At 38.0% G+C, this 14,021-nt stretch overlaps 1 protein-coding gene across 30 annotated transcripts in view; it reads left to right on the top strand.

Moving 5' to 3' along the window:
* rims2a (regulating synaptic membrane exocytosis 2a) overlaps positions 1–9,721 on the top strand; it is a 135,798-nt gene extending 126,077 nt beyond the window's left edge. For 29 of the 30 annotated variants that reach the window (XM_077599387.1, XM_077599382.1, XM_077599385.1 and 26 more), the window contains 5 exons: positions 6,314–6,455; positions 6,568–6,680; positions 6,764–6,865; positions 6,948–7,087; positions 7,171–9,721. In XM_077599387.1, the coding sequence (XP_077455513.1) occupies positions 6,314–6,455; positions 6,568–6,680; positions 6,764–6,865; positions 6,948–7,087; positions 7,171–7,374 (701 nt within the window). In that variant the 3' untranslated portion in view covers positions 7,375–9,721. Of the gene's footprint in view, positions 1–2,016; positions 4,682–6,313; positions 6,456–6,567; positions 6,681–6,763; positions 6,866–6,947; positions 7,088–7,170 lie in introns of those variants that run through there. The other variant, XM_077599411.1, reaches the window with a different exon arrangement.
* Positions 9,722–14,021: the final 4,300 nt, after the last annotated feature.

Below are 14,021 nucleotides of genomic sequence, written 5' to 3'. Positions count from 1 at the left end.
CATTTTAGACACAAATAAATAGGTAATAAATAAGATAATAAATATATATATATATATATATATATATATATATTAATATATATATACATATATACAAATAATTAAATATATAAATAAATACATAAATAAATAAATATATATGAAACTGTCAGATAACATCATATACAAACGGGTGGACAGTTGTAAACAAAAAAAATCTTAAAAACAACTGTCAACCATTCAGATTAGAGCATAAACAAACTAACAGATATAATACAAGATTCAAACCTCTATTTAGATTCTTGACCACTTCTTGGAAAAGCAGACCATTTCCATCAATGAAAAAATAGCTGGAGCTGCATAGTGAATTGTACAGAAACATTATATTTACAGTTTTTTTTTAATCAAACACAAGTGATTTGGAGTTGGTCTTTCATTCAGGATTATTATCCCAAACACTGCTAAAACAACAAAGGAGTTCAGAAATACAGAAGATGAAGGCTTTACACTATCCAAGTCAATTTCAAGATAATTAAACCTTATAGAAAATGCATTTATTTGCTAATCAAACCCCAAATCGTTCATTTATTGTACTGCTTATCCTCACAAGTGTTGTGGAGGGTGCTAGAGCCTATCCCAGCTGACGTTGGAGGACAACTCTGAATTGGTGGCCAGCCAAGTGCAGGGCACAAGGAAACAGACAACCATTCACGCTCACACTCATACCTAGGGGCAATATAGAGTGTTCAACTAGCCTTCCCTGCATGTTTTTGGGATGTGGGAGGAAAACAGAGTACCCGGAAAAAACCCACACAAGGGGAGAACATGCAAACTCCACACAATCAGGACCCACCTGGGATTGAACCCTCGAACAGAACTTTGAGGTTGACAATGCTAAGCACTCAGCCCACCGCTTTCACCCGCAATAAAATATTTAAAAAAAAACAGACAGTATAATGAGACTGCAATAAACCTGGAAAAACATTATAAAATAAGAATTTTGTGACTTGGTAATGACAATGAGTGATATTGTTATTGCCAGGAAAGAATGTGTTTAGTCAAAGTCTGTGATTTTAAATCTGCATGTACAGACCTGCTCACCTAAAAACAGTGTTCAGATTCAAACAATGCAATCCAGGGATAAAAATGCCTGAAAATGTTTCTGTCTTGTTTGGTATTCGTATTTTGATGTAACATCTTGAGGTTTACAAATATGGATTTTTGAAAATCCGAAAAAATGTTCGACGACTGTCGAAAACTCAAAGTGCACGCTGATTTTCTTCGACTAAGTATTCATACCTAGGGTGTACATAGATAGGCTTTCACAAAGACGCACAATAAGATGAGCCATTAAATGTGACCCACTTACTGTCGTAATTTTACTGTTTTCTCCAAGTACCCACAGATGTGCAAGTGTATAGTTGTAGGCTGGGCTGACCCAGATGGAACCGTAAGTGTCTGACTTGAGAAGTAGGTTCCATCTCTCAGAGTAGGTCACACTTTTTTTTTCTCATTTTGGCTGGGTCTGCGACCTGTACGCAAATGACCATTTTTTTAACGCAAAGATGGGTATTATAGGTGTTGCCTCGACTTAGAATACAGTAATACCTTGAGATACAAGCTTTTCTTAGTACAAATAAAGAATTTGATATATGTTTATTTGATTTCTATTGATAAAATGTTGATGAGAATTACTTTATACAGTGGCACCGCTACTCTAAACATTTCTACAAAGTAGTCGTACCTCTACTTTCGAAAATAATTGGTTCCAGAACTTTTTTCATCAGAAGAGCAGTGCTTTATATGTAAATTCTTTTTTTCATGGTTCTCAAAAAAACTACCAATTAAACCCTATTAAAAATGAGAAGTGTTCCACTTTTGAATGAAAGATGTAAGAAACAGACAAAAATGAAACAAAATAAGATTTTTTTTTATAAATGTATGTATTAAAATGAATAACAACCATGCAAAAACATGTCCTATTCATGTAGTAGTACAGTAGAGTAAAGAGTAAGCTAACTTTAGCACACAAACATATGCACATAAACACACATCTAAACAACTTCAATTCATGAATTCAAAACAACTTAGTATTACATAGAACTACAAAGGACTAACAGTCTCAGTCTCGTCATTCAATACAGAGAGGCCATGCCAAGGTGTCGTCCCGTTTAATGCTTCCTTCTGCTTCAATAGCGTAGCGGTGCTAGTAAGTGAGTTACAACCGTCTGTGTTGCCTTGCGATATCAGTCATCCACACGCCACTTTCTCAACTTTTGTTTTTCGATGAATAACAGGGCCCGCTCATTCATTTCATTTGCACCAATAATTCAATAATAAGAACTCAGTGACGCCAAATGGCCGTCAAAACAGAGTTGTTGTTGTTGTGCTAGTAAAGCAAGTCGCTATGTTACCGGGACAATTTCAAAATAAAATAACTGATACTGGTAATGCATTTACGTTTTGAGAAATATTGTTTGGATCTTGTTTTCATATGTTGCAACGGTCATTTGCATATCAAAGGGTTTTGTAACCTGAAAATTTCGTACCTAGCCATTTGTAAGTAGAGGTGCGATTATTCAGTTCATGAAAAGCTTCAAGGGGAACATTTTGTCTCTAAATACAAAAAAATCTTCGAGTTACAGAATGTGAAATCTCAAAAATTCAACATCCTCTTGTAGCATCCTGTATTTTATTTTGAAATTGCCATTTATAGAGTTATTCTCCCAGTGGCTATTAGCGGGTTAGCAGCCAACAGCAGAGTATGAGCGCAACCCTCCAACCAAAAGCCTAATTTTGCACATATTTCATACAACATTTTTATGCTTTTATAATCTTTAAAGGGTTTTAGGGAATATGTTTGGGATCGGAGAACAGTTGGAACGAATTAAAGCGTTTACAATCAAAATGTATCTCTATTTAGAAAAATACACATTACGATACCACTTCTGAAATGTATTCACTTCATTTATTCACTTCATTTCAGCTTGTTTTAATAGCTTAATATATAAATGTATTTCCTTTTTTTCTTTTTTTGCAGTTTTGCACATATTTCATACAAAATTGGTGTACTCTTATCATTTTTAAATAGAAGTACCACTGTATTGGCAATATAGGCTGCAGAGTTTTAAATGTTATGATTTTCTGCTGGTTGTGTGACTTGAAATTTTTTTAATGTAAAAATTGTGACTCGACCAAAATAGGTTGGGAAACACTGGTTTAGTCTATATTTATCTGAATAACTATTAATTTGTTAAAGATACCTAGTATGTTGTTCTCCCTTTATTATTAATATAATGTATATTGTCTGCTTTGGGGGCGGTTCAGGAATGTTTTGTGTGTTGGTCTCACAGTTCTGGGGTCGAGGGTTCGATCCAAGGATCCTCTCTTTGTTGGGTATGCATGTTACCCCTAGGAATGGTTGCTCGTCTCCTAAAAAATGTAACTTGTACTCCAGTGTAATGTCTGTTTTATTCACTTCATTGTACATTTTTTGGCTGCTGCGATTTATACTCAGGTGTGACTTTAAGTGGGGAAAAACAAAGTACTTAATCTATTGTGTGAATATAGACATGAAGGCGTGTTGTTAACTGATTTTTAACTGTTTTTCTTGTCAGACTGGAGAATAGTGTTGTAAATTGAAGGGCTGAGAAATCTTTTAATTATGGATTGACTTCAGACGGATATAGGTGCATCAAAAATCATAACTGTTGTATGATTATGAACATAAAATTTAGAATAATAATTTTAGGGTAAGCGGTCTAGGCAACCGATCAAGGGAAATGGAATAAAACGGCTATTGATGGATGGTAGATGACGTTTTTGGATTGACCATGTGAATCTTCTGGATTTTTCATTTTGTGCAAACAGAATTCCTCTTAAGTCAACACAGCTGTGTTATTCTAGTAATGGTAGGGAGGAGAATTAAGGAGCCAAATCAGGCACGTGCCGCTCCAGCGGCTGCTATGTGGCTGAGGTTCTCTCACACATAGCAAGGCAGCTGCCAGACAGAATGACAGCTTGTTTTCACTGGCCTCTGTGAATGGCAATGTGAAGCGAGGAGATTGTGATACCAGGGATGGAAAGAAATACTGATGAATATGAATGAAAATACCTATGATGGATTGTGCAAAGGAGCAAAATGGTGAGCAGTGGGAAAGAATAAGGGAATGGAGAAATCAAGATAATTTCTTTCTTTAAAAAAAATGGGAAAAAAGACTTAATGAAAGGAGATTGCTACATATCTTTTGGAAGACCTTCTGCATCCATGCTGAGGTCTAAGAAGCCTGGCCTTCTGATTGGAGGAGCTCGAATCGACTCTCTTCCCTCCCCCCTTGAAAATAGAGGTGCTGCAGGGAGCATCAGCCATACACACACAGTAGTCCCAGCCACTGAAGCAACATCCACCCTGAGATTCACCTACAGAGAGACTACCCAACAGCCTAGATTGAGTTGCCAGACAAAAACTGTTAGTTGAGCAAATTATAGACCATTGATTTTTGAAGCTTGACCTACCAATCAGTTGATTCACTGTATTGACGACGAAGGCTAGTCATCATGGGCAGGCAGGGACACGATAGCTCCGCTCCAGCTACTGGCATGCGTATACAACGCTCCCAGAGTAAGCTGAGCTTGTCCGCATCATTCGAGGCGCTGGCAGTCTACTTTCCCTGCATGAACTCCTTTGATGAAGACGATGGAGGTAAGATGACTGAGAGAAAAAGCATGTGGATTTTGTCAGTTGTGCTTCATTTTGCATTGTGTGATAGCTGGGCCAAGACACAATTTTGTTTCTCAATGCATTTAGAAGAAAAATACTAGTAGCAAACAAAGATTTTACATATGGCATTGGTGCATGCCTAGAATTTATAATGTGGTGTAGGCCCAGGCAGAAAAAGAAGACATTTAAATGATGTCACCAATGACCCTTCGTTTACTTGGAATATGTCACTGTAATTATGTTTTTTTAATCCATAATATTGTTACTTATTAATGGAATGACATCTTTGAGGCGTAGATTTCCATTGCCAACCGTGTCCAATTCTGAGCACATTCTCCTGTTGTTTGGTGAATACAGTTGTTAAGTGTGAACGAAGCATCAATATGAACATCAAAATTAGGCTAAAATTAAGATTTTCAAACCAGTCACCATCTATTCAAACTGGTGACGCACTAGTATAGTCATGGTTATCAAATAGCTATATATAAAGTATGCTAATAGGCAGTATATGCTTGAGCTGGGACAGTAAAAACATATTTTGGATGTAGTGAAATGAGTTGTTTCCAATAATCAAGTCGTAACTTTTTGCCTGTTTTCTTGTACACATAAGCAGTAACAGCTACATTCTTTTAAAAGAAATGTATGTAAAATGACCCATTGAATGGAGTCTGCTGATAGCAGCCCAAATTGACCCTCTTCACATGATTTAATCATATTTTTCAGCGAGGTCGTTATGTAGTTGTATGACACCATTTCAATTCATCATTCAACTCACCTCAATTAATCTAATTGACGCTTGTGTGTTTCAAAATGAAATATTCCCTTTTCACTCTCTTTTTGACCCTTGAACTTCTTCAGTTAATATTTACATATGTAAGGGAATTAGTGACTTCTGCACGCCATGTTTTTTCGACACTATACAGTTGATTTACCATTAATATATGTTGGGACTGATTCTGTTGTCAAGCAACAATGAGTAAGCGATTTAGCAATATCATCTCAATCTTAAGCAATTGAAATTGGTCTGCTATCGTTCTAGTGTTTGTTTTTTAAGCAGTAATATGTCGCCATGGGCACACTAGACTGGACACCAGTCAGTCGTGGGGCACACATTCAGGCACATAGTGGCAGACAACCATTTGCTCTCAGAAACGCACCGCCACCTAGTGGGAATCGATCCCACGTTCTTGCTCTTACATCGGCACTTGCATAATCCCTTTACCAGTTGATGGTGATTAAATATTATGTAATTTGTAACATATTCTTCTCAGTTCAAGTGCTTGCCAGAGTAAATAATCTTGTTTTCATACATCATTCTATCTTCCTTACCATTTATACTCACAACGATCACAGGGGTGCCGGAGCCAATCCCAACCAATTGTGGGGAGTAGGTGGAGGACACCTGAATTGAATGAGATGAACAACCACTTACGCTCACACTCATACCTAGGGACCACTTAGAGTAGTCAAGCAGTCTACCATGCATGTTTATAGGATGTGGGAGGAAACAGCTAATGATATAAAAATGGCTAACCACTGGTATAAATTTCTTTTGTGTTTAACCATTATATCCTACGTTATCTGAGGTCATGGTGCCATTTTGTTTGTGTGCAGAAGCCGGAGGCAAGAAGTTGCGCAGCACTATCCAGAGGAGCACAGAGACAGGCCTAGCGGTGGAGATGAGGAACAGAATGACGCGTCAGGCCAGCCGAGAATCCACAGACGGCAGCATGAATAGCTACAGCTCTGAGGGAAAGTAAGTAGACCAAGTTTTTTTTTCTTTGATTTGAATCTTGCAATACTGACTGAACTTAAGACAGCTCTTTACCTTGCGTTATTTGACACAGAAATGCATATTTGTATTCTAGTCTCATCTTCCCCGGTGTGAGGTTGTCCTCAGAAGCCCAGTTTAGTGACTTTCTGGATGGGCTCGGGCCCGCACAGCTAGTCGGTCGACAGACACTGGCTACTCCGCCAATGGGTACGCACAAATTTTCAAATTTCTCAATGGAGGATCTCTGCTTCTGCTTGCAATAATCGAATGCAAATTGTTTATGTTTTTAGGCGACATCCAAATTGGCATGGTGGACAAGAAAGGAGCTTTGGAGGTAGAAATCATCAGAGCTCGTGGCCTTGTAGGAAAACCAAGCTCCAAGGCACTGCCAGGTAATCATAGGCTGAAAATGAGCGATAACCATTCCTGTTGGACTGTGAAAGTGATTCCTGCTGTCTACTCCTTTTCTCTTAGCACCATATGTTAAGGTCTATCTTTTGGAAAATGGAGTCTGCATAGCCAAAAAGAAAACAAAAGTAGCAAGAAAAACCTTGGATCCTCTTTACCAGCAGCAACTGCCGTTTGAGGAGAGTCCCGGAGGAAAAGTCTTACAGGTTCGGAAGGAGAGACCGCATTGTACCTTCTCTTGTCACAACTATTTAACTCACTTATTTGAAATGTCCTTTTTCTTCTTTAGGTGATTGTCTGGGGCGACTATGGACGCATGGACCATAAGTCTTTCATGGGAGCAGTTCAGATACTGTTAGATGAGCTGGACCTGTCCAACATGGTGATTGGCTGGTTCAAGCTTTTTCCTCCCTCCTCGCTGGTGGACCCAACTCTAGCCCCCCTGACAAGAAGAGCTTCCCAGTCCTCACTGGACAGTTTCTCACGGTCATAGCAGCGTGCAGGCTTGATAGCGTTGTTGTAGCAGCCAGTGTTGCGATGACAGGTCACACCCCCCGGTTACACTGCATGCTTGATGTTGTGTCTTCTGAGCCTGTTTCTAGGGGAGCAAAAGTGATCCTGTGTTTTGAGCAAAAAGGTTGCACATCTAGTGCACGTGGCAAAGCGCATCGCAAACGCCAGGCGGCCAGGATTGCCAGGCGATGTGTTGTTGCTGTTGGGGGGGAAACTGGAATGAACTCCTTAGCACGAGGAATTTGTCATTTCCAGGTTTTCATCCAATTCGAAGCCATGGGGGTCAGTACTGGGAACAGCTAAACCAGTTCTACAGAAACCCTTTTTCGAATGAATAACCAACGTTTGGCTTTGATTTCATTTTTGGGTTTGTTTTAATTCGTTTATTTTTCCTGTTGTTGTTGTTTTTTATGTCTAAAGTGGTGACAGTGGTTTTCACCAGATGCTTGGTCATGCCCTGCCAATAGGCCGAGCTGTAGGTGGGCTTTTTGAAGACCATTAGATGGGCGAGGTTGCTCTCAGCTTGAATCCACACTTCCCCAGTTCCAGAGAGAAAATAGCCTGCAGACTCTCAGTTTATGTGCTTAACCAAACTGTGCTGGAACGTCATCAGACAGAATCAATCAGAGGCAATATTGCAGTGACTACAAATAATAAATAACGAGTGATCAAAGGCCCTGTGAAAAGATGTGCAATCTACCATCTAGGTTTCTTTTTTTCGCTTTTAATATAATAATATTGTATGGAAAAAATACCTGCGAAAAAAAATATATTTTCCTTTTTCAGTTCATTTGCATGAATACAAATTTAGCTGAGTACAAAAAAATAATTTTTCTTGAGGCTGTAACTTGCAAAAAGATGAAGAAAACAAGTAAAACAGAGCAGCCATTTCCAACAATTTCTATTATTTCTAAAGATACATTTCACTAGTGCATGATTTTCAAGGGGAGTGAATGCAACATCATAATGAAGATAAAAGTCATTGGTTATCAATCTTTAGATCATTTATGAGTCAATAAGATAGGGGAAACAAAAGGAACATTTTCGGATATTTAACAAATAAGGTTTTATGACAAAAAAGTGATAATGAGACTAAATGTGAAAGATTTAGTACTTCATTCTTTAAAAAAAAAGGCTCAGATAAAGATTATGTGAAACTTGTTTCTCTTTTTATTCCTTCTCCCGGAGTACTTCACATTGTACTTTTCACTTCTAACATTGTCTCCTTTTTGTGTCCAGATTTGGTCTGGTCCAAATTTGCCTATTTTACTGTCTTTTATCGTTTGGGTATGCATTTCAGTTCAATTTTTATTTCGTTAACAAGCATGTTGAAAAGGATTTTCTGCAACATGGCTTGGGCACACCTTAAAGTCAGCATGTTTTGATATAAGATGATATTTGAAATTTTTGCAGTTTCTTGTACAGTGCATGTCAACATCATTCATTTTTCTCCCTCACATTTAATTCAATGTTACACTAAATTCATTTCCAGTCATCCAATGACCAATATTGACGTTTTTAACAAAACATTCCACTCCTTAGGTCATATTTTTTTGAAGACGTTGAGGAAAAAAGTGACAAGGAAAATATTTTCTACTAAACAGGGGTGTTTTATTTCATTATTGTTGACAAACATGCAAAAATGTTCTGTACTGGTATAGCAAAAGGACTAGACTATACGTATGTAATCAAAAGGCAGCAAACCTGCAAAAAGAAGCATTGCTGGAGTACAATACAAGCACTCTTTATGAGATGAACTAATCACAAGTTCAAATTACATGGAATATTGCCACAGAAAATGTTTTTTCTTGTTTTAATGAAAATGACATTAATTTAATATATTTTTGTTAGTTTTCTTTTAAAAGCCAAGACCTGGTTATTTTTTATTTTCTATTTTTAGTAGTTTTAAAAACGTCTCATGTATGGGAGGTATATGAATCGTATAGCTGCGGTATGTCTGACTGAAAATAAACTGGGGCATTATTCCTTTTCCACATGGAGATAATGAATTTTAATGTCCAATGATTTTTTTTGTCGCTGTAACAAGCTGCAGTATATATTTTACTTTTTTGATTTCCATTGTACATACATACATAGATGTCAGAATTTAAATCAACACAAAATACCGTGACAACACTCTTCTGGAGCAGGAAAAATGCCTCACCTGATGAAAAAGTTATTTATCCTTTTGAATGCCTTTTAATTTTCTCTTTTTTTTGTGCAATGTGTTAATGCCAAGGCCATGTCTTGGTTAAGTATGGTTGAGTACAGAGATTTATGTAAGTTATTTTTCAAATTAAAAATTAAAAAAAATGATATTACACTAACTCTGACTTTTGGCTTTTTGTAGCTGCATGTGAGCACAAACATTCATAGTGTATATTCTCATCTCAAATAATTCCAAATTGTCTGTCAGCTTCCTTTCATTGCTTTTCAGCATAAAATAAGTGTCGATAAAACTGTTGCTTTAAGCAATTCGATTTCGAATTGGCGACACCAACGCCTTCTTGCAGGCGTAGGGATACGTCATCGCTTTCACAAACTACGATTGGCTAGTGATAGAGTGGACTAGTCAGTGCTAGCAAACTATCTGTAGCGAACTGCATAAGGAAATATATGTACCCTTAATAATATTTCAATTGTATGAGGTTATTATTTATGCTTTTTATGTGCCGCAGCAGTAGCTGCAGTAAAGTTTTTTTTAATCCATAAAATAGTTATTGAGGGTTGGATTGATTCAGACGTAGCAGTACTGAAGGCGTACATGTAAAATGCACAAAAAAATAGACACAAAAATACTACATTGTTTTCATGATAACGTTATTATGAAGACAATGTATTTTTTGTGTGTATATTTTTAGTAGGCGTGACCGAGGTCAGAGTTCAAATGGCCGCCGCCAATCTTCAAAAATGGCGGACGAGCCATGAGCCAGTACGGCAGTGGACTGCACAGCAGTTCAGAAGTGACGATTTACCGAAGAAAGACCTGATAAACCTCTTACAGGACAATGCAGCGCATTCGGTACGTTGTCATTTGGGGATTTCGAAGCCCCAGTTCTCACTTTAAGAGTGCTTTTTGACGGGAACATGCTTAGTTGGCGTGATGTAGCTCCATGTGGATGGAGACAGCAAAATGTTTGCAAACAAATTGGCTACATTGCATTACTTATTGCCCTTTATAGTAAAAAAGAAATCATTCAATTGTGTGTTTCAGCTCCTCAACGAGCAGACTGCTGGGAAACATCAAGAATGTGGCCAAAACGACCAAAAAGGAGCAGCTTGTCAACGCCATATCGAGCTGATTATCGGCAAAATGAGTCGTTTTACTTTTAAATACTAGTTTCTATTTTCTCTCTCCATGTAATAATTAAATGTCAGCATTCAATGCTTTGCTCAATTAGCTTGTTTTTCATTATGATACATTCAAATGTTGAATGAAAGTGCACTAACTGATCTGGTGTTGATTTTTAATAGCAAAAACCTGTGTGGATAACTCACACCCACAAGTGCCATCAAATAAACAGTGCACTTATAGAATATATACCAGTGGTTCTTAACCTTGTCGGACCTACCGAACCCTTCTTTCATGTGAAATAAACTACGAATTTTTTTCTTCAAATTAAAGATAAATAAATTCATCTTAGCACTGATTGGCCAAGCAATGTTACGTGACCATCTGCAGCTATTAATAGTCAAGCCGGGCATGTTACCGTGGATAGACATGATGAATCGATGTGTCTTGACCGTGTTAGAGGCTCCACCAAACCCAGGTTAAGAATCACTGATATATACCTTTACCCTGGGCTTGTACCTTTTCATTTTTAGTTTTAAATGTTTTTTTTTTACAAAACCCTAGTGAGACATTCATTCAACAATAGCGCAGGGGTCATTTTTGTCTCAAGTTTAAACATATGGTAAATTAACCATTTTTCTTCAGTGTACAACATCTCCTCACTGATACTTGTCGTTATGGAGCAGGAGTCTCTAACTCCAGTCCTTGGGCACCTGTCCAGTATGTTTTCCATATCTCCCAGCACATCTGAATCAAATGATCAACTCGTCAGCAAGCTGTCCATGAGCTTGATCATGATTTTTGTGTGTTGGAAGACATGGAAAATAGACTGGATAGGGGCCCTTGAGGACTGGAGTTGGAGATCCTGGTTATAGAGACTTGGATTATTTTTGATTCTCTGCCTCTGCAGTGGACACAGAAAAAGCAAACCAAGATACTGAGCTTCAAAGTCATCGATTTAGTTATTCGATTTAGTGCTGAAAATATTCGTTCCCGGTTGTGACAGGCTTGCTTGCTTCGGAGTTGTCCGACCTTTCTTAATGATGCCCAGCTTTTTTTGAAAAGTCCGTCTTGAAAATGGCTTTGACAGTAAATCTGCAAACAATTCAATTTCTTCTCCCCCTTCAACCATTGGGGGTTGACAAAACCGCTATTAAATCAACACAACAATATATTTGCGTGTGCAGCTCGCTCCAGATACCGATTGTTAGCTCTGGCTAGTCCACTATCACTAGCCAATCATAGTTGGTGAAAGCAATGACGTATCCCTACGCCTGCGAGAAGGCAATGACGTATCCATACGCCTGCGAGAAGGCAATGACGTATCCCTACGCCTGCGAGAAGGCAATGACGTATCCATATGCCTGCGAGAAGGCAATGACGTATCCCTACGCCTGCGAGAAGGCAATGACGTATCCCTACGCCTGCGAGAAGGCAATGACGTATCCCTACGCCTGCGAGAAGGCAATTAGTTTCGCCAACTCGAAATCTGATTGGTTAAAACGACAGTTTGATCGATGCTTGTTTTATGCAGCAGAGCCAGCAGAACAGATTATGAATGCCTCAAGGCAGATTTCTGACCCTGTCAACAAATAATAGCTGAAATGTGATTGGTTAGATGCTTAAATATGAAAACACACATCTGGAAGGTGCAACCATGGGAAAAGCAATGAAAGGAAGCTGACAAACAATTTGGAATTATTTAATAAGTATTCATGGACAAAACATAATTAACATCGGTCTGTGATTCAGATATTTTTTTAGGCCAGCTGAGAAGGCCTTGGAGGCCCTGACGGTCCACCACTGATGTATACATATACACATATATACATGTATACCTATATACATACATGTACACCTTTATATATATATATATATATATATATATATATACTATATGTATATGTATATGTATATATATATATACATATATATATATATATATATATATATATATATATATATATACTATATGTATATGTATATATATATACATATATATATATATATATATGTATATATATATATTAGTAGAGTTCATTCATTTTCTGAACCGCTTTATCTTTACTAGGGTCGCAGAAGGTGCTGGAGCCTATCCCAGCTGATTTTAGGTCAGAGGAGGGGACACCTGAATTGGTGGCCAGCCAATCACAGGGCACAAGGAGACAAACAACCATTCACGCACACACTCATACCTAGTGGGGAATTTAGAGTGTCCAATCAACCTACCATGCATGTCTTTGGAATGTTGGAGGAAACCGGAGCACCCGGAGAAAACCCACGCAGGCCTCGGGAGAACATGAAAACTCCACACATTTGGACCGAGCTGGATTTGAACCCAGGTCCTTTCGACACTGAGGCCGACGGGCCATGCAAACTCCAGACAGGAGTACTGACCAGGATTCGAACACAGTGTTGTCACATTTGATTATTTGGTGTCAATTCTTCTTAGAGATAAAAGCAACATCAACAAGCATTAAATTACACATACTGTTAACTGAAAGTCCTAATTCTCTTACATTGTATTTGAAAAAGATCATGAAGGTAGTAAATATTTCCGTAAGATTTAAAAAACAGAGTGCAAATATGATACATGTTGATATATCGTTTGATACAAGAATTTTGCCGTTGAGATTACCCTCCTCACATGGCTAGCCTCGTGCCATTTAGACCTCATACCCAGCTTTGGGAAGGTCCTAGTACAGCAAATGTGTTGTGTATAAGCCAAATAAATGTCAGTTTAGTGAAAATAATGATTCTCAATTCATTCCTCTGTGTTTGAAAAGGCACAGCCACCATTGTAAATCTGTCTTCTTCCTTGTTCCATCCACTTCTACAAGCCAAAGTTAGTGGAGTTAAATAGCATGATTTGTTCCCTGCTGGCGAGATGATTGCATTCTTCAACATCGGACTGCAAAAAAATCTCAGAGGGCTAAAGTGGTCCTGAATTTTGCTGCACGGGAGCGGGCAGGCGCTGCCGGATTCATTGTACGTACTTTAATATCTCACCAGGACACTTTGGTCCCATGCATTACTGTTACTGACTCGCCTACCTTCCTCTTTCACAATATATCGTGTTATGACATTTGTGACCATAACCCAAAAATCTATCTCTATCTCTATACCTATATCTATATATAACAAATAGCTGTCATAAAAATAGAATTTGTGGTATTACCTGATTCCAGATGTGTGTTTTCATATTGAAGCATTTAACCAATCACATTTCAGCCATTATTTGTTGCCAGATCAGATCTGCCTCAAAGCCTGCACAATCTGTTCTTGCGGGCTCTGCTGCATTAAACTAGACTGTTGCTTTTAACCAATCAGATTTC

This window comes from Stigmatopora argus, chromosome 4 (genome assembly GCF_051989625.1).
Source record: "Stigmatopora argus isolate UIUO_Sarg chromosome 4, RoL_Sarg_1.0, whole genome shotgun sequence".
Classification (NCBI taxonomy): Eukaryota; Metazoa; Chordata; class Actinopteri; order Syngnathiformes; family Syngnathidae; genus Stigmatopora; species Stigmatopora argus.
The sequence above is the reverse complement of the archived record's forward strand: the minus strand, read 5'-3'. Positions and strand labels throughout refer to the sequence as shown.